At 37.7% G+C, this 25,896-nt stretch overlaps 1 protein-coding gene across 2 annotated transcripts; it reads right to left on the bottom strand.

Annotated features, from left to right (window-relative positions):
• Nucleotides 1–1,004: 1,004 nt before the first annotated feature.
• On the bottom strand, nucleotides 1,005–8,386 carry LOC127650681 (cyclin-dependent kinase 5 activator 1-like). Of its 2 annotated transcripts, XR_007971476.1 has the most exons (3): nucleotides 7,881–8,386; nucleotides 4,887–6,342; nucleotides 1,005–2,767 (listed from the first exon to the last, which is right to left on the bottom strand). XR_007971476.1 is itself a non-coding variant. In XM_052136270.1 (2 exons), the coding sequence occupies exon 2, from the start codon at nucleotides 6,214–6,216 to the stop codon at nucleotides 5,257–5,259; it is 960 nt and encodes a 319-aa protein (XP_051992230.1). In that variant the 5' UTR covers nucleotides 6,217–6,342; nucleotides 7,881–8,386; the 3' UTR covers nucleotides 1,005–5,256. The 2 variants fall into 2 exon arrangements, 1 of the variants encoding a protein (XP_051992230.1); XM_052136270.1 differs by having other exon boundaries at nucleotides 1,005–6,342.
• Nucleotides 8,387–25,896: the final 17,510 nt, after the last annotated feature.

A 25,896-nucleotide genomic window follows, 5' to 3' on the forward strand; every position in this document is an offset into this window, starting at 1 on the left:
ATATCAGCCCGTCAGTGAATAGCCCAAATAAATATGCCTTTATGCACTGACCAAAAACAAGAGAAATGCATGTTCAAGCAACTGTTGTCATCAGCAATGCCATCAGCACTGATACACTGAAAAGTAGTAGCCTGCAGTTAACTCTTAAAATTTGAGGTGCTGGTTAAATGTGTGATGTTCATTAAGAGTTTCTAACCTAGTCACAAAAACAATTCCACCTCATAATTTAAAAATGTAATAAAAATATTGCATGAAGAATATCAAGCCAATTTTTTATAAGCTAAAAGCCTTATTCCCCCCAAAATTCTCTTTATTCTCAGTGATGATTCTTATTACTGTAATACAGTATTTAAATGTTAACTATTTTTACAATGATATTTTTATCATTTTAAATATAGGTACAGTATAAATGCAATACAATAAATACTACCATGGTGTATAAATACTTATCTAAGTCACATTTTGAGTATTATTTTTCAAGTTTTCCACACAACAACATCATCTTTCTGTGAGCTATAGTATACGAATGTGCACTACCTAATGCCAGAGGAATAGGTTCACACTATTTGCTCAAAGGCTCAACCAATGGCGTGTGTTTGGACTTGGACTTTTTTCATTTTTTTGAGAGTGTTTGGGAAAACCGGCTTGAAAACGGTCGTTATTTTATATATAATTCTGTTTGATGCCACTATTTGCACAGAAATGTCACATACAGCAGCAGCTCTAAGTTCTTAGTGAGTTGTCTAGTTCAAATTGGGATACATCCATACTACTCTATTGACTATTTCAGATGTAGTGACAGAAGTATGGATACTATGTTGTTCCGAACTCAGCCTTTGTGCTCTGCCTAACCATATTCAGCTAACCTCATACTGCATGATCACCACAAAGGAAATTACAAGAGGCACTTCTTGTTTGGTTAGCCCCAACTCATCTAACCCCCGTATTTCAACATATCTGGTTAAGCACTGGTGATGCAAGCAGCATATGAAGCCATAGCACTATTAATGCTTAATCATTTATTTCATTTCTGTATTCAGAGAAGACAGTACCCAGTATACAGTAATTGCACGAAGCAAGCTGTCACCGAAACAACCACATCAAACACTGACAATGCAAAGAGAAATCAACAAATTAACATTGTAATTGTGTTCAAATACGATGTCCTAAATTTAAGTTTAGCAGGTATGATCTTTTTCACTAAAATAAAAACAATAATAATTAGAATAATAACTAGAGTAAAAATAAATAAAAATAAAATCCATTTAACCTCAAACTGAAGAAAGGACCATTTATATTTAAAAAATGAAAAGTTTGGCATGTACCACCACAGTAATAATTCCTGAATGATATACATGCAGTTTTTTTACAGTCATTTCATAATGGTACAATCAACATATTTACACCACATTGGTCACGTTCCCATCTCAGCTATGAGAGACTCTACTTGGCATTCCTTTTGAATTCTACTTACATTTAGCAGCATTGAAAACATTGATAAATCTTAGCAGCCATAACTCATAGAGTAACAGCAACTTGCAGTGTACAATGGAGTCTACATAACATCCAAGTCCTGAGTGTCCAAAATGTCTTAATTCAGTAGTTTAAAACATGAGTCTATCTCAACTCTGAAAAATTAGTGTCAGTTGTCCCTTTTGCTTTTTGCCAAATGATCCATCCAGAATCCAGAACTTGTTGTTTGTCTAAGGACTGAAACGCTCTTCGTTGTAAAATCCATAATCCCTCTGCCAGGCTTTGAGGTCTCTGTAAATCTGTTTTGTCACATTAAAAATCTCCACATGCAGCTCGATGAAATATTTGAGGTGTAATGAGGATGGTTTAGCAATTTTGTCCTTCAAAGGTGTTTGCAGACAGTTTCAGGTCCTTTTTAATATGATTGGCTGTCAACAGAGGAACTGGCTCTGCCAGAAATTAGCATTGATGGGATTTATCATCTAACAGGACAATGGCTTCTGAATTTTGATTATTCTACACAGCCCGAGTTAATTAAAAGTTTTTCGTCTATAAACTCTACAGGATATTTTCGTGGCTTTCCTTGGGTTGCAACCTTGTGTGTGTATTTTTCTCAATGGGTCACAAAAGGGAGTTGTTACCCATGTATTTATTGCCAGATCAAGGCACAAATTTTCTGTATGATAGATTTTAGCACCATTCCTCCAAATTTCAGAGCAAGAAGTCATGTCGGAATGATGGAATTTATGAGATTACACATGATTATCCTGTGAAAAGTATTTTCCCATTTATTTCTTCCATATAGATTTCATAAAATGCTTCATAAAAGAGTTCTATGCCATGAACCAAACCAACAAACTCAATCTTGAATCACTTGAATCACAAAATTCGGCTGGCAGCTGTACGAGTTTTGACGCTGACTACCACCTCTGGAGTTACGAGTTTGAATCCAGGGTGTGCTGAGTGACTCCAGCCAGGTCCCCTAAGCAACCAAATTGGCCCGGTTGCTAGGGAGGGTAGAATCACATGGGTAACCTCCTCGTGGTCACAATTAGTGGTTCTCGCTTTCAATGGGGCATGTGGTAATTTGTGCGTGGATCGCGGAGAGTAGCATGAGCCTCCACATTCTGTGAGCCTCCACAGTGTCGTGCACAACGAACCACATGATAAGATGCGCGGATTGACTGTCTCTGAAGCAGAGGCAACTAAGACTTGTCCTCTGCCACCCAGATTGAGGTGAGTAACCACACCACCATGAGAATCTTGTAAGTAGTGGGAATTGGGCATGACAAAACTGAGAAAAGGGGATAAAATAAAAAATAAATAAAAAAAAGTTGAATATAAGTACAGAATCAATATATTTTAAGTTCACTGTAAAAATGCACTTGCAATAAACAATAAAATAAGTTTATTACAAAATATTCAGATATATGCTGAACAAATTTAAAATGAGTTTGTGAATGTAGGGTGACCGTCTCAATTACGTCATTTACAGTATATCTAGTAGTAGGCAGTTGCTGCAGAGCTCTTTTTGTGCACTTTGTTGGCGGCAATTCTCTGATTGGTGGATCGTTCTTTGCTGGGTTGTGTAGTTCTTTAGCAGAAATGTTGCTATTAAACATGATTTTTAAACAAAGTTGAAATAAGACATCCAGATGACTTCAACAGAAGCATATACCATCGATTAACAACCTACGTGTTCACGATAGATCTGTCTTTAAAGGTTTATAAGTTATCAATACAAATCGAATTCCGTACCGAAGAAATGTATGGGATTTTTTACTTCCAGACTGTTGTGCTCTATTACAAATAGCATTAAAAACTTCCTTTCTTAGTCTGAATGTGATATTCTGAACTTGAAGGCAGTAATATTCAAGAGCTATTCTAGAGTTTTAGTAATACACATGGGACTAAAACAATGGAGAAACCATTCCAGCAGAGAGGAATAAAGGCAAGCCAGACACGAGAGTACGAGTGCAAGCAGTCCCCCACTGCAGCGGACCACTCCACATCGCAAAAGCCCAATATTCAGGCTGTGCATGCTAGCTTTGCAACAACGGTAGCACTCTTTCAGCACTCTCAGAGTACAATAAAAGAAAACTAAATGACTTTAACCAAGGCCAGGGACAACGAGATATGTGTTTGTGAAAGGAGAGAAGAATGGCGTATCAGAGAGTTTTAATTTGTACTCTATAATTTATAGAGTATATAAATAATTTATAATAACTTAGACCAAGTTTTTCTCTAAATTTTGAGCAGGTAAATAATAAAGATACACTTAAACATGTACTTGAGTAGTTCAGCTTCAACGAGCACAGTTACAATAAAATGCGACCTACAACGTGTCTTTTCTGCTAGTTTTAGAAAGAGGATTGAGAGAGTATGAAATCTCTTCTGATCTGAATGGCATTTGGTAATTGCAGACTTTTCAGCACACTCTACCCGATTGGTGGCAAGGAAAAAGAGAGGATTATCGCTTCTGTGTGTGGGAGCAGGAGTGTGCATATGCACGTGTGCATTGGTGCAATTATGATTACTTGCTAGAAAATGAATGCATAGTTGTTATTGGAGGATTTTAGTAAGCATGTGTGCAAATATATGAGAACATGTGGGCAGAAGTATGTGTTTAAAGTCGGCTTTTGCGGGGGAGTCGGAGTATGGCATCCATGGCCCTGCTATAAAACGCAACAATGAGATTAACGAGTGCTTGCCATGCCACATGCTGCTGTCGCTGCTTTTCTGTCTAGCCCAACTGAGCGGTGACACTTGAAACCGCAGATCCAGAGGGCATCTGTTGTGTTTGCATGTGCGAGTGCCGCTATGTACGTTTTATATCTATTACGCTTATGGGCCCAATGGGGGGGGGTCAGGCCCCCTCAAAGTTTATAAATGGGATTATTTTGACTTCATGTTGACTTTAAAGGGATATTTCAGGTTCAGTGCAAGTTAAGCTCAATCAACAGCATTTGTGGCATGATGTTATTAATTTCAACTCATCCCTCCTTTTCTTTAAAAAAGGAGAAATCGAGGTTACAGTGAGGCACTTACAATGGAAGTAAATGGAGCCAATTTTTGGAGGTTTTAAAGGCAGGTAAATGTATTTTTAGTTACATCTTTACATTGTCATGGCAACGAAGTTGCAAACTTTACACAAAAAAGGTAATTTTTTTTATATATATATATATAAAAGAAGGGACAAGTCTAAATTAATTTTGTGGTAATCAACAAATGCTGTCAATTGCATATTGAATATTCCTTTTCAAAGAAACTTGCCTTCAAGATAATGTTGGCCACATCTCCACAAACTCGCTCTACATGGAGATGTAGATGCACCCAGTAAAAGACAAAATAGCAATGATCTGAAAGCACTAAAACAGTCTTTAGGCCTCTTTGTTAACATCCGTTATACTCACAAGTGACAGGATGCACTCTCTTGCACCCTCATTCAAACCTGACACACATTTTTTTCACTGCTGCATAGATGACAGAACATCTAGGACTGTGCATGGCCTACATGGATTATCCACTCAAACTATAAGGTTGGGAAGCAAGGACAGCCGCTGAGAACTGTGTCTGAATGTGTCTATGTGTGCACGTGTGTTTGTGACACTAATCTGTTAATCTTGATAATGTCACTGCAGCTGTTGCCCTAACATCCAATAAAGCCAATCCAACAGCACATGAAATAAATGCAATAACCAAGAGCTGTTGATCCTCATAGTTTGTTTCTATAACAAACACACACAGTGTTTCATATGCAGAGAAAATCTGCCACTTCCATTTTCACCGATCCAAAACTCTAGTGTAGTCTTGGAGTCCGCAACTTCCTTCGCTCTTAAGATCAGCAAAGACTTGCGTAAAGAAATGTGGATCTGCGTTGATGCGCAGCATCTTGGCACTGGTGACATCGATAATGGCCAGACAACGGTCCCAGAATACCTCTTTAGTCACCTCCACTAGAAAGGGCTTGAGCGGATACGAGATCTCGTTGCCCATGTAGGAGTAGGACAAGTAGAGGCAGGTCAGCAGAATCGCTTGAAGCTCATGCTCTGAGGACACCACGTCACCATCCACTACATCACGACACAGCATGTACACAAAGACCACATTGGCAGGAGTGACGAAGGCCTGGTCCTGCCAGCCCTGGAGCAAGAGCGAGCGGTCCACAGCTCGCAACCATAGAACCGGATCAGCAGGGGAGAGATGCTTGAGGCGGTAGCAGCGTCCACAGAGAAACTCGCCCAGGCAACGAAGCAGCTCACTGGTCGAGGCCTGGACGATCACACGCTTGGGTGAAGAGGTGCACGTAGGTGGAACCTTCTTTACGGAGGAGATATGCTGAGGTTTGCCATAGCCAATGCCCAGCCCCATTCCAAAGCCCAGACCTGCTGGACCGTCATAGCTGGTGAGGTTGGCACAGGAGAGCGACTTCTTCACATTCTCGTGGTTGAGGTGCAAAACTGGGTCCTTCTGATAGATATTATTGTTGTTTAGTGGACCCCCAAGAGCTGCCTGCCCTCCAGGGTAGCCTTTTTTGGCCTCACCCCGCTTCTTCGTGGACGCCACCAGACGTTTCCATGTGAGAGCAGGGAGGAAGATGGAATGGCCACGTTTAAGACTGCGGTCCTTCTGAGTGTTCAAAGAGCGGCTGCTCAGGCTCGGGTAATGGCTCAGGGAACCGGTCCGGTCGTCATAGTAACCAGGTTTTCGGGGACCCGGCGAGAGGGACAGTACAGTACCCATGAGTCAACTGTGCTCAAGCGGCCAGATGTGTGGAGTTACGTAGCTCAAAATATAAAGTGATGTTTTGCTTGTGCTTCAATCTTCGGGAAGGTCAAGACTGGGCGGCTGAGGGGCATGGATGAGTTCCTGAGGACATGATAAGTAAATGACTTAAATTGGCATTTAATAAATAAAGGACACCTTCAAATCGTTAATAAATGTAAATTCATATAAAAAAGTTAGAAGGCTCTGACATGATTTTTTGATTATACAGTGGGTTTGAAATCTGTGATTATTATCATTTATTTATTTTTCATTTAAACCTGGAAAAGTTTTAGGATTTTGGTATATTTTTTTATAAGTAAATGTCCTAAATTAGCATTATAATATATAAATGACACCTCCAAAAGGTGGTTAATAAATGTAAATTCATGTAAAAAGAGAGGGAAGGCCCTGGAATATATATATTTTTGCTTATATAGTGGTTTTAAATGTCTGATAACACATTGAAAACATAATAATAAACAGAAAGTTTCTGGATTCTGATAAATTTAAAAGAAGGAAACATAAAAACATAAATTGGCATTGTAAAAATGTGTATTATGCATGTGTTACCTTAAAAAGCTATTTCAACCTGATCTAACCCTTACATTTATTATTATTATTATTATTTTAGTGTGAATCATGTTAAAAAGGTTAATATTTTTTACTTAAATTTTTTTTGTTTAACTTTTTATTTCTCAATGTGCCAACTCGAGTGCATGGAAATACCAAATTATAATACAAATTATAATAATTTTCAATGTTTTCAATTCAATGTGTAATCCTGATAATATAATTTGTAATATAAAATGTTGTATGGCCTACTGTAAATTAGAAAGGAAGTAAAAATCGAAGCATTTTCTCTCTAGTAGTCTGGACAAAGTAGTCTTTTGGAAATGTGCCATTTTTACCTATGGAGCAATTTCTACATAATCTGATCTGTAAATTACTTTGTGGAAACCAATTTTGCCAGGTTGATATTCGTTTTCAATAAACTTTTGACGTGAATAAAATCAGTTCATTTAGATGTTTCAGCATGAAACACATTTTTAGGTTACCTGATAAAACATATATTTTTTTTAATACATTAGCTTCAACTGTAAAAGTGTTTCTAGGTTTCCTATATAGGTATTTTTTCTATTATGCCTCCTTATGAGTCTCCTGAGAGAACAAGGCAGAGTGTGACCCACTTTGACTGGAGGGTCATTTGAACCACAGATAAACATGTTTAATATAACATGTTTTTTTATTATTATAATTGACATAATCTGAGGTCAAACATAATTTTACAGTGTTTATGCAATTGTGCATTTACATTTATTTTAACTACATACAGTATATAACCAATAATTATTTTGTGGAGATGCTTATACTTGCATATTGTCATCAGTAATTTATAATATCATCAATACCAGGCCAATACGTCACACAGATTGTTTGTAGTTACTACAGTTTTGTTTCTGCAATAAAAATAAATAAATAAACATATAAAAAAAAAATGACAAAAAGATTCTGAAAGTTCTGTACACTATTTGAATAAGATCTCGTATGTATTTATTATAATTGCACAGTCGCAACAATAACTGTTACTATACTTGTGGGATAGCATGGTAAATGTTCATTAGGGGGTATGTGGCGCTCACCTGTACGCCGGACATCAGAGCACAGTTGCCCGACCATGCGGCTCCGCTGCGTTCCGCACATCTTCTAAATGCGTTCAAACGCGCAACACACGCTTAGTACATTAATGCTGCATGAAATACCTTTACTTTGAGAGAAGCCAGTCTCGTTAAGATGATGGCGTTAACTTGAGCGCATCCAACAGGAGCTGTTCTCCCCACGTCCGCTCGAGTTCGCAAACAAATCCTTCACGTTCACTGATGATGTCGCTCCGTTTCAAATACGTTCATTGTCTAGAATTGCCACTCGAATGAATTCAGCATAAACATTTAAATATTTAAACGATCAAAATTTCATGCCAGTGCAGTTCCATCCCTCACAGTCCGCTTTGTGCTGACAAAACAAACAGTTTATGAAGTGTCTGTTTGGGTCAGTCGCACAAAATAAAATAAATTGTATGCAAAAGGTCTTTATGCATTTATATGGTGCCTCCAGCTCTGGTGCTGAAAACAGCAGGACATGCTCTGTGTCTGCTCCAGTTCTGTTCTGAACGCGACGCGCTGCTGCAGATCAAACTGTGTTCATTAGTGGAGGCTCCTCCTCGCGACACGCACGACATGTCACGCACCACTGATGTCTTTTTGTTGTAACATACACATCAAGGTCTAGTATAGACGGGTTGTTGCTTCTGTGTACTGCAGTGCATTTTAATAGCTACCCAAATCAGATGTCTTAATATATTGGATAAAATAATTAAAAGGTATAGTTCACCCAAAAATGATAATTCACTTGTTATTTACTCACCCTCATGCAGAATGTTTATATGCAGAACACAAACTTAAGAAAGTTTGGTGTTTTTGTCCATACAATGTATGTCAATGGGGTCCAAAACCCTCCAGCTCGAAAAAGCACATAAAGACAGCATAACAGTAATCCACACAGCCCGAGTGGTTTAATTCATGTCATCTGAAGCTACACGATCGCTTTGGGTAAGAAACAAAGCAAAAATTCATACCTTTTTTCTCCCCAAAATGCCTCACTTCTGCCCAACTCTCCTGTGCAGGTTAATTCATATTAATTAATATTTATATGAGACATATCACCTAAGAGGCATACAGATAGGAGTACAGGGATTTTGTATTTTAAGAATGAATGAATGAACGAACATTGCATGTATATAGCGCTTTTCTGACACTACACTCAAAACGCTTTACACAGTTTACAGGGTACTCTCCACAACCACCACCAGTGTGCAGCATCCACCTGGATGATGCAACGGCAGCCATAGTGCACCAGGACGCTCACCACACACCAGCTATATGTGGAGAGGAGAGAGTAGAGTGATAGAGCCAATAAATGGATGGGGATTATTAGGAGGCCATGATTGAGAAGGGCCAATAAGGGGAATTTGGCCAGGACATCAGAGTACACCCCTACACTTTATGAGAAGTGCCATGGGATTTTTAATGACCACAGTGTGTCAGGACATCAGTTCAATGTCTTATCCGAAGGACAGTGCCTTTTAAAGGTATAGTGACCTGTCACGATAATGTGGCATTAGGACCCACACAGACCGCAGGGTGGGCACCCCCTGCTGGCCTCACTAACACCTCTTCCAGCAGCAACCTTATTTTTAACAGGAAGTCTCCCATCCAGGTACAGCGCAGACTCATTTCTGCTTAGTTTCAGTGTGCAACAGGTCTTGAGCTACTGGGTGTTATGGCTGCAGATAAGAAATCTGATAGCTTATTGATAACATCTTTCCATAATTGATCAACAGATGGGCATGACCAGAGTGCATGGAGGTAATAATCTGGTGTGTTGAGGTTGCAGTGAGTGCTTCTGTCTGAAGTTGCTAGTCCCATTTTAAACATCTTACGTTATGTAATATGTGTTCTGTGTAAGTTATAATACTGGATTAGTTGTATGTTTGAACTTGTACTTGTGTTGAATGTATTTCTGCTTAAACAGTACATACAGTATGTGATCTCAGATGCAGGACCGTTGTTTCTTCATGTTTTCATTTCTCTCATGTATGAAATGTATAAAACAAAACATGCCATATACTATATAATACTTAGAGATGTATCCATTGGTTAAGGGAGGCATAAACCAAACAGACACTTACTGGTAAAGAACAGCACAGGGAACACAGTAGCAACTGGGATATATCATTAGTTTGATTCCAAGATGCATCATAATAAATACTACAAAGGGTTCATCAGAAGAGTGAGGCAAAAAGAAACTAGAACTTTTTTTTATGATAGAGGCATGGCAACCGAGGCAAATGTGTGCACCATATGGGTTACATATTTGTCAGAGAGTTACACTGACATTTTCACCATTAAGAAAACAAGTTTGATTGTTGATATGTTCCCTTTTGCCTGATAACGATTAATGGCTTGGGATCAACACAATAAATGTTTGCTCGCTGATCAGTGTAAAGGTTATACACTCAAAGAGCATGAAATGCGCATTGTGTGCATTTAAGAAAGAAGCCAGGTATTCTAACATTCTAAATTAGAATGATAGGATGCACTGTAAAACATTTTCTTCCATAATTTTGGTAAAAGAATGTAAAAATTCTACAGCAAAAAACATTAATTGGTTAACGGGTAGTTACCATAACATATAGGCTATGGCAAAAAATTGTAATATGTTTACCAAGACAATACATGTAATTTTATGGTTAAATATTGTAAAAAATAAAATAAAATTACAAAAAAAGTATAATTTTACTATATAATTAATGTTAAAAATGTTAACAAGAACTTTTTTCGATAAACTACAGTTTATTTATATAGCACATTTCACATACAATGGCAATTCAAAGTGCTTTACATAAAAAATATATATAAAAAAAAACAATTAAGAACAATAAGAAAATAAGAAAAATAAATTAGAAATATAATGATGCAGTGTAATCAGTGAGTGCAGAACAGTGCTCAGTGTTTTCTGTCTGGACTTGAATGTGGCTACTGTTAGGGCACATCTAACCGCTTCTGGAAGCTGGTTCCATCTGCGGATGGCATAATAGCTAAACACAGTCTCATCTTGTTTTGAGTGAACCCTCTGTATTTCTAACTAACTTGATTCTAAAGATCTGAGAGGTTGATATTCAACAAGCATATCTGCAATATATTTAGGTCCTAGGCCATTGAGTGATTTCTAAACTAGTAATAGCACCTTAAACTCAATTCTAAATGTAACTTGAAGCCGATGTAAAGATACAGTATGAGGGCTGGGATAATATGCTCAGATTTTTGGTTTGGTTGAGAACTCTGGCAGCAGCATTCTGAATGAGCTCCTGCAGGTGACTTTTGACTTCTTACTTTTCTTTTTTGTTTGAGTAAGACACTTAACCTCGGGTTTCTTGGTGATTAACCATCATTGAACTGATCCACAAAGTGCTTAGTGGATATACTAAACAAATTATGACTTGTGAGCCTCCAATCTCAAAGTCCTGCAAAGTCTTTTCAATCATTTAAATTAAACCACTACAAGAGAGACCACTGCATGAGAAACAAATGCAAAAGATTTGTAACAATTCAATATGATGTGGGATAAACATGGGGATAATATTTATAACAATTCATTATGATGAATAATAATAATGTAATGATTTACTTATAAATTCACACAAGTTGCCTACTCTGGAATCTCTTCAACACAAAAAAGTCCAAAACAGATTGGTGGACTTTTGCAAAAGGTCCCATTTTTGAAGAAGAATGCCAAAGAAATCAAGACAACTCTTACATATACAATTATATGCTACCCTCTAGTGACGGTGGTAGAAATGGCATTTCAAACATTTTCTGAATAAAATGGCAGACTCCTTTTTCTTGCTACAGCTAATTGAAAAGCTAGCCCACAGTATACCACAGTAGTAGTATGTCCTAAATGCACACAATGAAAAAGAACACTATTGCTTAATTTCACAAAACTGCAACTTGATTGGAAAAAGGAACACAATAAAAATATTCTGTACACAAGTGCCATTTACCTTGTTTGTTTGTTGATGAATTTTCATATTTTCATATTGAAAGTCATTTACAGTCTGAGACATCTTCCTAGTTTTAATGTGACCATCATATAACAAAAATTAAGTTGTAGGTGGGAAATATAAAAGTGCCTGTAGTGAAACAAAATAAAACTAAAACCTACCCTTAAATATTTGCCATGGGCCTTTATTTATGGTTACAGTACAGTCCGTTTATACTCAAATATGACATTATTACACATCATAACATATACATGGGACATTTTCGTCTGCTAATTGTCTAGAATCTACATTCTTGAGCCTCCGCAGGGTCTCTGCTTTGATTTATGTCCATCACTTAGTATTACGTCAGGTAGAGACGGAGATTATGGAACTCTAGATACTCTTGAGTATTCATATATTCTCTGTATTTCATCACCACTTACTAGGAGTAAGGACTTCGAAGCATGTCTGAGCAGGACACACAAAGAAATCAACTATAACTATAACATTTTGTGCAGAATCTGAACAGCTCTGAGAAGAAATCAGAGATGCCTTTTGATGAGACTTCATCTTGGGATGTTACCATAGATGATTTCTTAATGACTTGTCGCATGGAGTGAATTATTCAGTGCTGATTGAAGCACAGGAAAGATTGTGTCAAGGAGAGGAGTATGATGATAAATCAAAGTGCAGACGAAGATAGCAAGACATCACACCTGAAAAAGGGAGTTTGCATCTTTGAAGAACCAAACCACAGGTCATCAGATAGAAAATGCTACCAAGCAAAGCAGGACCAAGCAGTTATTCATCCAAAAAGCCTTGTCAAAGAAGAGGTGGTAAGGGAGATGGTGCTGAATAAGAGTACAAAGGTGGCATTTGAAAAATGTCCAACTTCTCCTGTCCAACTTGTTCCTAAATCCCCTGTGAAATCTTTTGCTCTACCCCAGGTCAACCAGCCTTGAAGGTTGGAGGTGGAAGAACAAGGGATATTATTTTAAGAAAATGCCCAGGGTGACTTTCCTTCAGAGTCTGTCTCCTGCCCTTATGACTCCTCCCTCCACTGTGAAATTTTTTTCTGTCCCTCAGGTCAACAAGCCAGAGGAGACAAAAGTGAAAGGGGTGCTGGTGGAATGTCCTGGGACATCATTTGAAGACAAGGCTCATGGGGACCTCCAAAGTCCATCTCCTATACCCATTCCTTCCTCACTGTGGGACTGCCCAGAGTACAGGCTGAAGCAGTTGTGCTTAAGGAGTCGAACCTTAAAGAACGGTCAGTTCTCGATGACAAGCCAGAGACATGTTTTAGTGGAGATGATTCAGCAGTCTCAAGCAACTTTGAGCAGCCGCACACTAAGAAAATTGAAGAGGATGGCGAAAAATTGTTCAGGATTAAGATGGGGGGGGGTTCAACTTTTCATAGACATTCAAGCACAAAAACAAAAAAGAGAAACAATCTCCAACATCCTGATTGAGTTTTACCAAGATGGGACATTTCTTCTGAAGTGTACAGTCCGTCATAAAGCCACATAATACATCCATGTGAGAGCATCGAGCTGTGACTTGGATACCTTTTATGCAGATACATAACACATGTTCAAGACAAGTGTGGATGAAGATGCTGGATGAAAATGTCCAGTTAGACAGAGAATTAAGAATGGACAGGCATTGAGAAACTTCATTCTCAAATCTGTAAATTTGATAATTTCCAGCAGAGTGAGAGAAAAGTCTACACTTTAGAGGTTGCAACCTGCTCCAGGCAAACATGGTCCAGCTGTTCATTCACAATCACGACATAGTATGGAAGATGCCAGGAAGCCACCAGGAGGATCCCATGAAGCTTAATACGATCTGCATTTTAGAAACAGACGTGAACCAGTGCCTAAATAAGGCTATGCTCACTGTGAGAAACAGGTATGCATTTGGAATCAAATGGTTAACACAGTTTGTGATACTTTCGTACTGGCTGTTTACACAGGATGCATTCTAGCACTGCACGTTTATCTGCGTTTAAAAAAAAAATGTTTTATTAATTGTAAACATGCACTAGATAAATGTATTTTTTTTTTAATACTGTATCAAGTTAAAGAAAAGTTCAACTTCATTCTGTGACCTTCTGCTATGCAGCATCTATCTGCTGTTCACGCATCCTGTGTGAACACCCCCTTAGACCTTTGCATCCAGCTCACTGACACTATGCCTGTTCTATATTATTTTTTAATCATAATGTCTGGTCTAAATTATAATGATGTATTGTATTTTTTAACAGGATGAATAAATCTTAGATCCCCTTCTTTTGGATAGGAAGGTGTGTGAAGAATAATGGGCTGTTTTCAAACCAGCACATACAGGTCTATACATCCAAATAGGAAGGGAATAAAGCTATTGATGCAGACAAACCACACCCAGTTCATTTTGTCACTGTTGGCAATCCATTAACTTTATCTGCAGGCCCCTGCTTACACCCCTGAATTAAAATGTTTGGTTTATTTTTCCATGTGCAATGCATTGGGCACACATCTGTAGTAATGAATACACTGAATAGCATTGCATTAAAAGTGCATACATCACTATACATTGATGGTAGACAAAAACAACTGAATATTCCATGATACATGAATGTGGAAAACATGCAGATTTCTGGCTTGGACTTATCTTAATCTATTAATATTTTTCAAGTGTAGCATGCTAAAAATGTGTAGATTTTGACTGTCATGGGCATACCCTCATCTATGGCTCCCAAAAGCCATACATTATCCTGAAATGACTTGAATCCAGGCAAAATCATAGGAATACACCTGTAACACGTGTTTGTAAATGCTCTTATCCATATTGCTCTAATGCTTAATTTGAGCAATAACAAATGAGCAAGAGTGCTGTATAGCCTTATAGCAGCACGGCTGGGATTCAGCCACAGGCACAAGGCCAAACTGGCACATAAAACTAAAATTGTCTTTTGTCGACACATGCTGGCTAAAATATTTAATGTTACAGGGATAAATGAAAAGACACATCTAGTTGCTCTTTTGCATCTGCACTGCTCTCACACTTTTCTTTAGAATGCCACAAAGACAACAAACAGTAAAGCGTCCCAGTGCTGATGCTGTGAGTCCAATCAGATTCAAGGACCGAACTAACTTTTGTATGAAACATTATATCTTAGTTTTACAGGCAATATGTCTGATCTGTGATATCTAAAGATATGGCAAGACGTGCAGTCCACCAATTATGTTAGTGTGACAGCAGTGGGAACGCCCACTAGTGACTTCACAACATAGAGACTAGTGACTCAATAGATAAAGTTGCTGCATGTGTGAATGGGACTAAGGTATTATCACAAGAGCCTTGTCCATGGTGCTGAAATTTACAAATCAGCCAGTCAAGCTCTTCCAGTCACTAACTCAATCATCTAGCACACAAAATAGACAACACATTAAGGGGTTTTAAAATTAAACACTACTGTGTAAATGCGATCAGCCACAACATTAAAACCACCTGTCTAATATTGTGTAGGTCCACCTCGTGCCGCCAAAACAGCACCAACCCACATCTCAGAAAAGCATTCTGAGATGATATTCTTCTCATCACAATTGTACAGAGTGGTTATCTGAGTTACTGTAGACTTTGTCAGTTCTATTCAGTCTAGTCATTCTCTGTTGACCTCTCTCATCAACAAGGTGTTTCCATCCACAGAACTGCTGGATTTTTGGCACCATTCGGAGTAAATTCTAGAGACTGTTGTGTGTGAAAATCCCAAAAGATCAGCAGTTACAAAAATGCTCAAACCAGCCCATCTGACACCAACAATCATTCCACGCTCCAAATCACTGAGATCACATTTTTCCCCATTCTGTTGGTTGATGTGAACATTAACTAAAGCTCCTGACCCATATCTGCATGATTTTATACACTTCACTGCTGCCAGACGATTGGCTGATTAGATAATCACATGGATGATTGTTGGTGCCAGATGTGCCTGTACGAGATGGACCTACACAATATTAGGCAGGTGGCTTTAATGTTGTGGCTGATCGGTATATACACAAACTAACACAAAAGGTAGACAAAGTTTGTTGACATATTGAGCCAAGCAAGGCTTATGTCCTCAGATTCATCTGTTTCTGGTACAGCATGAAGTCATTGGGTATGGAATCTGATCAAATACATGAAGCAGATAATACTTTTTCTTTTTTAAATAGGCAACAGCAATATTCTAAAAGACACCAATGTCCAATAAACAGTTTAATTTTTTATTTAATAATGATCAGATGTGCTCACAGATGTTCGTTAATACTTGTTTTAAAACGGCTTTGAACATGGCTCATCCAATCAGAATTTAGAGTTCGAACCATACGTTTGATTTGATTTTCAGAATGCCTCGCAGTTCATGACACTTACTGTTGCATTGATAGCCAAGAATAGAACATATGACGTTCTCCTGGGAGAAGCAGAAGACGCCCAGCTGGCCGCCTCTCATAGTGGTGTCCATCACAACTCCTGAATATGCCACCAATGCTGTGCGCTCAAACAATATCAACCTGCATATATATAGCCTAGTCACCCACTACAAAAAAATAAAATTATAATAATAGGCATGCTAGTATGTCATCATTCAGAAAAAAAAACTTATCTCATGGGTTTTCTCTAGAGAAGCCTCTTGCATTCATTATAAAGTCAAATCAGATTTAAAGAGCTCCCACCTTATGTAGCCAACCTATATATTCTATGTATATATATTCTCCCCTCACCTTAAACTGTAATCCAGGCTGCGCTGATGCATTGAAGGGTAAATTCTGCCAGTACTAGTTGCACAGAGTAAAAAAATAAACAAATAATTTCTAGAGCAAATAGTTTTCCTAAAACTTGATGTCCACATATGTGGATAGCAGGACTAAGTTGTGAAATTTAAAGCAATTTCAAGCTATAGAAAGTCAGATTTTTTTAATCAAATAGTTTATTATGTGTCCAGGAGTGTTGGTTATTCATGTTTTTAGATGTTATAGGCATTACGGCTGATTTTCTATAATGCTGAATAAATAATTCTGATGAACAGTAATGGCCAGTATTGGCCCATGTCTGCCAAACATGTTAAATGGTCCAAAAATCATCTGCACTTTTGACCAGATGTTAGGAGTGAATGCACTAGGCTGCATAGGAAAGCTACAGGATGCTCCCTTGCTCCCTAATTAGTGAACAACTTAACCTCCAGTGTGCTCTCTGTCTTCTCTAGTCTCGGAACAGTTTGAAATGCACACTCTGTATACAGCCTCTGAAAACAACATTTTCCAGCTTTTGCACAATGAATGCAAGATTGTTTGGTAAGTTGGTCTTATTGTCCACGTACATGGACATTATGTTTAACAGCGTGCCGATATGCGATAAATTGATGCCATTTTTGAAATGGCATATCAGATGATACTAGAGACTCATACTCTTTGACTCAAAAAGGTTTTAAAATGAAAACTTAAGCTGGTTTCTTACCAGATGATAGTTTTGTTATCGTTTTTCCAAAAGACAAACTCGGCTGAAATTGGTACCATGTTGTTTTGTTACATGACTCGTTGCACTGAAAGTTTAATCCTTTAATGACAGCCTAGAGTCTCCTGAACTGAGATCAGTTGGTTTCAAAAAATCTAATCAAATAAGCATAGCCTATAGTGAAGCCAAAACATAATTTCCACACATGTGACCAGTAAATACATTGTTATCACACAACCTTACTGTTTAAAAAATAAATGAGGTCATGTGATAATATATTTTATTTACTTTTTTAATTCACTTTCAGTGCAATATTGTGTAAAACTCATTAAAATGTATTAAGTCAATGGACATAAATAATGAAAATTCATGGGTGTACTTGGGCTGGTATCTATACAGATTTCCCAATTCGATTAGATTCAAATTTACACGCTCTTGATTCTGATTCGATTGGATATCGATTCATGTGGGTATATTTCAGTTACAAAGTCCATTTTACTGACATATTAAATTCTCTCTCAGCTAATGCTGTTAATTATACAGGGACTTCTTAATTTGCTACATTATGAAAGTATACATTTTATTTAATCATTAGTTTTTCATCATTTTGGTTGCATTGTATCTTTTTAAAAATGCACAAATTCCATGTATTCCAGCAATAAATATGATGTCTTTATACATTGTTATAAATTGAAGATATTATACTGCGTATATACTGTATTTTGTTACATGTTTATTGTTTACATGCATAATTTGTACTATGTGCATAATCTTAGCATCTGGAACGTTTAGAATTTGTACTTTAAGGTACTATGTAAATTCAAAATAAATGTAATTAACATCTTATTTTTACATGACTTGTTATTATATTCTGACTATACAGACCATATTATGGAGTTGGACTAGTAGTTGGGCTTAGCTAGTAAAAATATTTGTTTCCCACTTCATAACAGGTATAATTTTGCTTTCATCAGGCTCCTAATGATTTACGGTGTTTTACACATTACTGTGTTTAGGTTAGTGTAAATAGTCTTTTTTTAACACCTGCCACAGTTGTAGTAAATATGTATAATACATTATTTAAAACTATAACATTTCTGTCAAAATATCATAGTTACTGTCACTAATCGGAATAGAATGTCGGGGCTGTCCAGCTGTTTGAGAGCTTCAGCTTTCTCGATAGCACTTCAACTAGAAATTTCAAGTTTAGAAGTCTGAACTATGATATCAAGGTAAGCCTTCTGATAATCAAGGTAAGCCTCTGCAATATCAAGTGATCATATCGGCACTATCTCTGGAGTGCTGATAGTGAGGGAAGCCTGGTTAAACGCACGTGTAGAATTACACTAGAGCAGAGCAAAGCGCATCAATTGCTCTCTGTGATGTCTCATGACATATTTGAAAACCTATGTGAAAACCTGGCTTCAGCTTCACCACGCAAATGCATTTAAAGCGTATCAAGCACCAGATGCCAGTTTCGGCAAACCGATAATGCAAAATGTATGTGTTTCACTTCTGAAAAGGATTTAAGAATCGATATATTGTTAAAATGAAGATCGTGATGCATTCAAAATTCGATATTTATATCCACCCATAAATTACATAGATCACATACTATACATACTGTATACTGCAGAAATAGTAAGAGTTGTATAGTACTATACAATTCCAAACATAGCCAGATATTAAGAATCAGACCATCAGAGTTTCTGAATAGGGTTGGGAATTAGCCTGCAGTTATCTGGGCCGGGAGGAAGGATGTCTGGAATACCATCATTATCATCATCACCACACTTGTCTCCAATTCTATCATTATCTGAGTCCAGCTGTGAACTGTTGGGCACTTCAGGGCACTTATCCCTCGAGTCTTGATATCTATCACCATCCTTAAACACAGAAAGCCATTTCCATACTGAATGCAAAGCACACTTTTCGATTAATGAATCACACCACAAGTCATATCATGGCAACTAACATACACAAGCAGGTATCTGACCTAAACAAACAAACAAATGTTGCACTTAACACCTTAAGAGGATAGTCTGTACAAATATAATAATAATTTTTACCTGTTTATTTCTCAGTTATTAGGTAAAATGTGCATTTGCCTATTTGATTTGTTATAAGCAAACTGACATATCTTTGTTTGTATCGCATACATCTCTCACCAAGTCATTGTCCATATCTGACTGCAAAAAGCAAACATAATGAAAATGTTATTATTGCTTTGCACACATTAAATCAGTTTCCACCAGAGCTTGCAAATCTCATTCAAGCTCGATTGTTTATTTGTTCACATTTTATAAATTAGAATATATATACTGACTTTTTGTCTTAATTTGTTTCAACTGCTGATGAGCAACAGGACATTTCTATTTCTGCAGCGCTGCACAGGGTAGCCCCACCACAATGAAATCTCATTTGTCCAAAAATAAAATGTTCTCCTATTAGTATATTAAACATCAAATGTGTTCTGATTGGCTGTGATTGTCATGCCATACAGCAGTGTAGAATTCAGTGTGGATGGACAAATGCCTAAACTTGTCACATTGTGCCTGTATAGGACACAGTGCTTACAGGAACAATGGATAAGCAAGGAAAAATTACATATGGGAATTACTGTTGTTGTGGCAAAAAAATTATTAACCAACCATTATCACTGCGTAAGAGACACTCTGAATCAAACAATCTTTTAAAATGATTTATTCTTGCAAGAAGGACCCAGTCATTACACAGGAGTTAATCTGTGCCATGAGTGAGACGCTGAAGGGGAGGGTTGACTTGTATTTTATACTCTTTTATCAAAGGTCTCTGACAGAAGCAGATCCTCCCCCTCTGCATTCCTCAGACACAGGGGCATTCCCTTGCAATGACTATCACTGATCAATGAGTAGCAAACTTTCTACAACATTGTATAGAGTGACCACAACAGACTCAAACATTTATTGATTTTGCCAATGACAGCAATCTCCAGGTACTTCTTCTTGTCCTCCTTGTCATAGAGACCAAACAAAACACCACCAAGTTTGGGTGGCATCATGAAGGTGGAGGTGATGTACAGATCTCCTACAGAGCTCCTGCAAGATTCTCTATAGCAGCAGCTGTCTGACAAGCATCATGTAGCTCTAAAATATGAATCACTGAGAGTAAGTGAGAGAATGAGAGCATATATTTTTAAGAAGAAAATAAATTGTCAAAAAATTGACAAAGGATTTTCAACCATATCATTATTATAGTTACTCTCAACAACTAACCCTCCATTCAGCACAAGTGGTAACACAACATCGGCACGTTTTCATGCCAATAACCAGCATTTATAATAGCTTTTAATGAACTGTCAGTGGCTTTTCTTTGGATAGGAGATCTATCCCTTCATTCAGGCAGCCTGGCAGTAGTATTGCAGAACCAGGCTTTTGACTAAGGGCACACAATGCAGCTTATCACATTAGTTTAGGGGCAGGTAATCTGAAATAGATGATATTACTATACAGTAGCAGAATGTAATGCAGCAAAGTGGTGGTCCATTCCAATAATGGCCTGTAGTCTCAGCAAAATGTTGTCCAGACCACATCCAACAAATAGTGGAAAATTACTATATGACTTTATGGTTTGAATTTTGACATGCAAAAGTAAGAAATACAGACTATTTTGCTCTGTAACCAAAGCGTTGAATATACAGTTTTGCCCAATACTTTTAATGGTTCAAACAAAACTTTAAACTATATATTTTAAAGATTTTCCACAATGAACTCTGCAAACTTTGGCAAATCCAGCAAATTGATCTGCTAGTTAAGTGCTCATATTTTCAGAGTTATCGTTTGCAAACAAAACCTTGAGGACTGATAAAAACTGTACATCTTGTGTCCCTGGCAACCTGGACTCATAGAATCATGTTACTTTACAGATTTAACTTTTTTGCCATTTTTTATTTTAAGTGGCTCAATATATGCATCACGGCACTTTTCCGGTCAAATAAACACTAAAGACTCTACAGTGACTTTCATTCACTTACACAAATCATGAGGAAAACGACAGAATATCAGTTCATAAACACCTTTCGCTCTGTTACTCAAACAATGTTTTCTTAGGACATCAAAACACTTTTACAAAAGCTCATGATTTGTAAAGTGATACAGCTGAATGCTTGCATGACATAACCGAGCTTGTGAATGAGCCAATAGCATCAGAGATGCAGAAATTATCATGGGTGCATCAGTAATTGTTTTTTAAAGAACTATTATTTCACTATCGGTTAGGTTTAGGTTTAAGGTTTAGGATAGGTAGGTTTTGATTATTTAAAAATCTTTAGAGCATCAACCTGAGAGAGCATTTAACTGCAACATAGTGAACTTTTTATCTAGGAACTGCTGTGAAATGTATAATGAACCACAATGTAATTTTTTTAAAATGTTGAGCAGTCATCATATTGGAACTTTCAAGTCAAATTTGATTAAATTGCTATATACAAAAAGACGGCTCTTAAAACGACCAATATAAACCAGTCCAGGATTCCAGGGAGCATATACATGGCAAATCTAGAATCAAGCAAACTTCCTTCATTAGAATAAGTTAGGGCTACCCCTCTTTTTTGTCCTCCGCAATCCTGCGGTTTGTTTGGCTGCATCTGTTCTGTAGGAACAACTGAAGACCTACACAACACACTAACTTAAGATAAGCTTCCTAGGGGTCAACGGTAAAGAGGGTCTATAAGCGGTTGAGGTGTCTGTACCTCTCCATGGTTTATCAGCCTTCAAAAATTCCAGCTGCTACTTTGTGTCCTAAAAGTGTGCTTAAAAGGCACCAAGGGGATCACCTGGGGAGACTAGCACATGAAAGGTATAGCAAACTTTCATTGGAAGGTGGTGTTTGCCATAAGAGAAGTTGAGCCATCACTGTGTTAAGCATAACACATGTCAGGCTAGATTATCCACCTTAGTCTGTATTTCTGATAGGAGCTTAAATCCCTTGATTTTTCATCAGACAACATGTAACTTAGTCAGCTCGCCCAATTGCACAGCTTGACAAGTTTGCAACAAAGAATTCAAACTGTGCCGGCTTGAGCATTGTTACTCATGTTGACTTGCCTATATGAAAAACAGCATGGGACAAAAGGGAAAGTCATAGTGTGAATAATCCTAGGCTTTTCACTAGGCGATTTCACTATATCGATCTATATCAGCATTTTTTAAGATATAAATAGGTCTACCCGTTGCTTCACAGAACCCTTAAATCTACTGCAAAGATTTATTATTCGTATTCATCGGTAGCTCGTGAGGTCCAGGTGTCGGTAGTAAGAGCGATGCCCTCTGCCTTCTCAAGCTGCGTACACACAATAGTCTTTGTCACTTCATAAATATTTCGCAACATGACGTTAATGAAGTATGAGGGCAGGGAAACTTAATCTCTGGTTTACATGTTTAAAAAGGGACTCTTCACCACATTAAGCGGCTGCATGTATTTGACCAGGGCCGTTTCTGAGCATATGGGGGACCAAAGCGAAATCCTACTTGGAGGTCCAAGTCACAGCTCCAAAGGTCTCCTTGCAGTTACATTCTCCCTTCCCCCTCAGGCCACAAGGGGCCCCCCTATAACTACTGAATTGTTATAATAGCTGCCTGGGTTTTACTCGCAGCTTTTAGGATATTTAAAAAAAAAAAAAAAAAGAAAAAAGGGGCCCCCTGGTAGCTCGAGGGCCATAAGCAGCTGCTTACACCGCTTCTAGCTAGAAACAGCCCTGTCTTTGTCTATAAACTTAACTACACAATTTGCTAGCTTCTTGGCCTGTGGTGAATCAACCGACAATTTTCCCTAGGGTTCAAATCTTTCACAATTGTAGGTTGTACCTGTTTACTGCCATTCGCCATGATATCTGCTCATATGGGATAATAGATTGATTGTGTTCCCGGAGAATGGCAATCCTGGCTTGCACTTTTTACACAATGTTTTTAATTTATCCAGGCTTTGGCCAGCTCCATCAACCCAGAATACAAATTGACTCCAAACTTCTTTTGCCCTTTCCCCAAAACCCTCCCATTTGTTTATATACCATAACATTATCCACAATGAAACACCATGTGAAACACCAGCTGCACAAATGAAGGGGTGACAGAGGTGATGACAACTTTGTATTAAGTACAGTAAATGTTATATCTGCCCCTTGTGGTCTCCCAATGCTACTATGCCAGACTACATTAAATGGAGGGCCAACTTACTGTGAATTTGGAAAGTACACATATTAGGCTTCTAATTTAAATGTTGGAGGATTTTAAAATATCAATGCCTTACAAACATAGCAAAAAAATAACATGCTGATCAATAATTGATGTATCGATATTTTATAACATTCCTACTTTTACATAACTTCATTTTAAGGTTGTTAAAGTTGTTCAGTCTTGTTACATGAAGACTGAAAATATGGTGGACTGTGTGTAGATCACTCAGGGGAGGATCTATGATAATAGGGTGGAGTCCATCACCAGTCGTAACGTGACATCACATTAGAGCAGAAACGAAAACCATTCATTTTGACACACTGTAGTTGATTAAAAGAAATATAAGAAAGGGTGGGTGGACTTTTAACATTGTAGGGTGGTTGTGTACACACACTGCCGACTCACATTTATGTACAAACACCATGTAAATGTGAATTTTGCATAATAGGTCCCCTTTAAAATAAAGTTGTGATCCTAACTGACCAAAGACAGGGAATTGTTTTTATGATTAAATGTCAGGAATTGTATTGGAATGTAAATATATTTATACCGACATCACCTGAGGATATACATATAAAGATACTGTACACCTTAGCCAAATACATTTAAAATCAGTTTTCCAGCCAGCTTCAGCCTTTTTCCTCCAAACATAACAAAGGTAATTATGGACAAACAGTTACATTTTCTTTTTTAGTAGACCAGAGTAGATTTCTCCAAAATGTAAGACCTTCGTCCCCATGTGCACTTTCAAACGGTTGCCTGGCTTGTTTATGGTGGTTTTGGAGCAGTATTGGCTTCATCCTTGCTGAACATCCTCTCAGGTTATGTTGATATAGGACTCATTTTACTGTGGATATAGATACTTGTCTACCTGTTCCCTCCAGCATCTTCACAAGGCCCTTTGCTGTTGTTCTGTGATTGATTTGCCCATTTTTAACCAAACTACGTTAATTTCTAGGAGACAGAATGTGTCACCTTCCTGAGCGGTATGATGGCTGTGTGGTCCCATGGTGTTTGTATTTGCATAATATTGTTTGTACAGATTAACGTGGTACTTTCAGGTGTTTGGAAATTGCTCCCAAGGATGAACTAGACTTGTGGAGGTCCACCATTCTATTCTGAGGTCTTGGCTGATTTCTTTTGATTTTCCCATGATGTCAGGCAAAGAGGCATTGAGTCTTAAGGTAGACCTTAAAATATCTCCACAGGTACACCTCCAATTGAATCCAATTAGCCAATCAGAAGCTAATTGCCTAAAGGCTTGACATAATTTCCTAGCTGCTTAAAAGGCACAATTATCTTCTATAACTAAACTTCTGACCCACTGGAATTGTGATAGTCAATTAAAATGTGAAACAATCTGTTTGTAAACAATTGTTGGAAAAATTACTTGTCATGCACAAAGCAGATATCCTAAACAACTTGCCAAAACTATAGTTTGCTAATATGAAATCTGTGAAGTTGATGTAAACTTCTAAGTGTATGTAAACTTCTGACATCAACTTTATAGCATGTGGTGCGCACAGAGCACTGTGTCAACACATCTTGAGATACCTTAGTTTGAATTTACGCTACATCCAGTGTTTTGAATGCAAGAACATAACGCATTTTTGTGTTGTGCTGCCCACTGAAGGGTTGTTTTCTTCACCGTGTAAACTGCGCGTTGCCTTTACAGCTGAAGTTTCACTTACTGCCCTCTGGAGTAAACACAGTTTCTTTTCCTGCATATATTGGCCATGTTTAGGCGCAAAAACAGTGCCAAAATTAAGCATGACAAAAAGTCAGAAGAACACACACCAAATTTACTTTGTGTTGATACGAAATTACAGATTCACAACACATGATTTACACTTATGCAAAGCATTAAATATTGCTAATATTTGCTTCTTACACTTGCAACTTGATTTACACCTTTACAAAACCTTCTGTGCACATGCAATTTATTTTTACGCTTATAATTTACATATCTTACTCTGTGCAAGCAAATTATTTAGGCACAATTTTACCTTCATACTGCACAGATTACAAGTGCATGGCTGCATGAGCAGAAAGTGTGGGTGTTAGATTGACAGACTGCCTGCAGTCCTGACCGGTCCCAATTGAGAATGTGTGGCGCATTATGAAGTGCAAAATACAGCGATGAAGGCCCCGCACAATTGTGCAGCTGAAGGCCTGCATAATGGACGTAATAAATTTGTTTTCAGTGCCAAAACACTTAAGTGTTAGAAGAAATTGTGATGTTCCACAGAGGTAAACACTTTGTTGCAATCATCTGATTTGAAATAAGTGTGAATGTCACGTCCCCAAGGGTAGGACGCAACAAAGAAAACTATTATTCATTGAACTTATTGGAAATCATCAATACTTAAT

The sequence above is a fragment of the Xyrauchen texanus genome, chromosome 10, assembly GCF_025860055.1.
Source record: "Xyrauchen texanus isolate HMW12.3.18 chromosome 10, RBS_HiC_50CHRs, whole genome shotgun sequence".
Lineage (NCBI taxonomy): Eukaryota > Metazoa > Chordata > Actinopteri > Cypriniformes > Catostomidae > Xyrauchen > Xyrauchen texanus.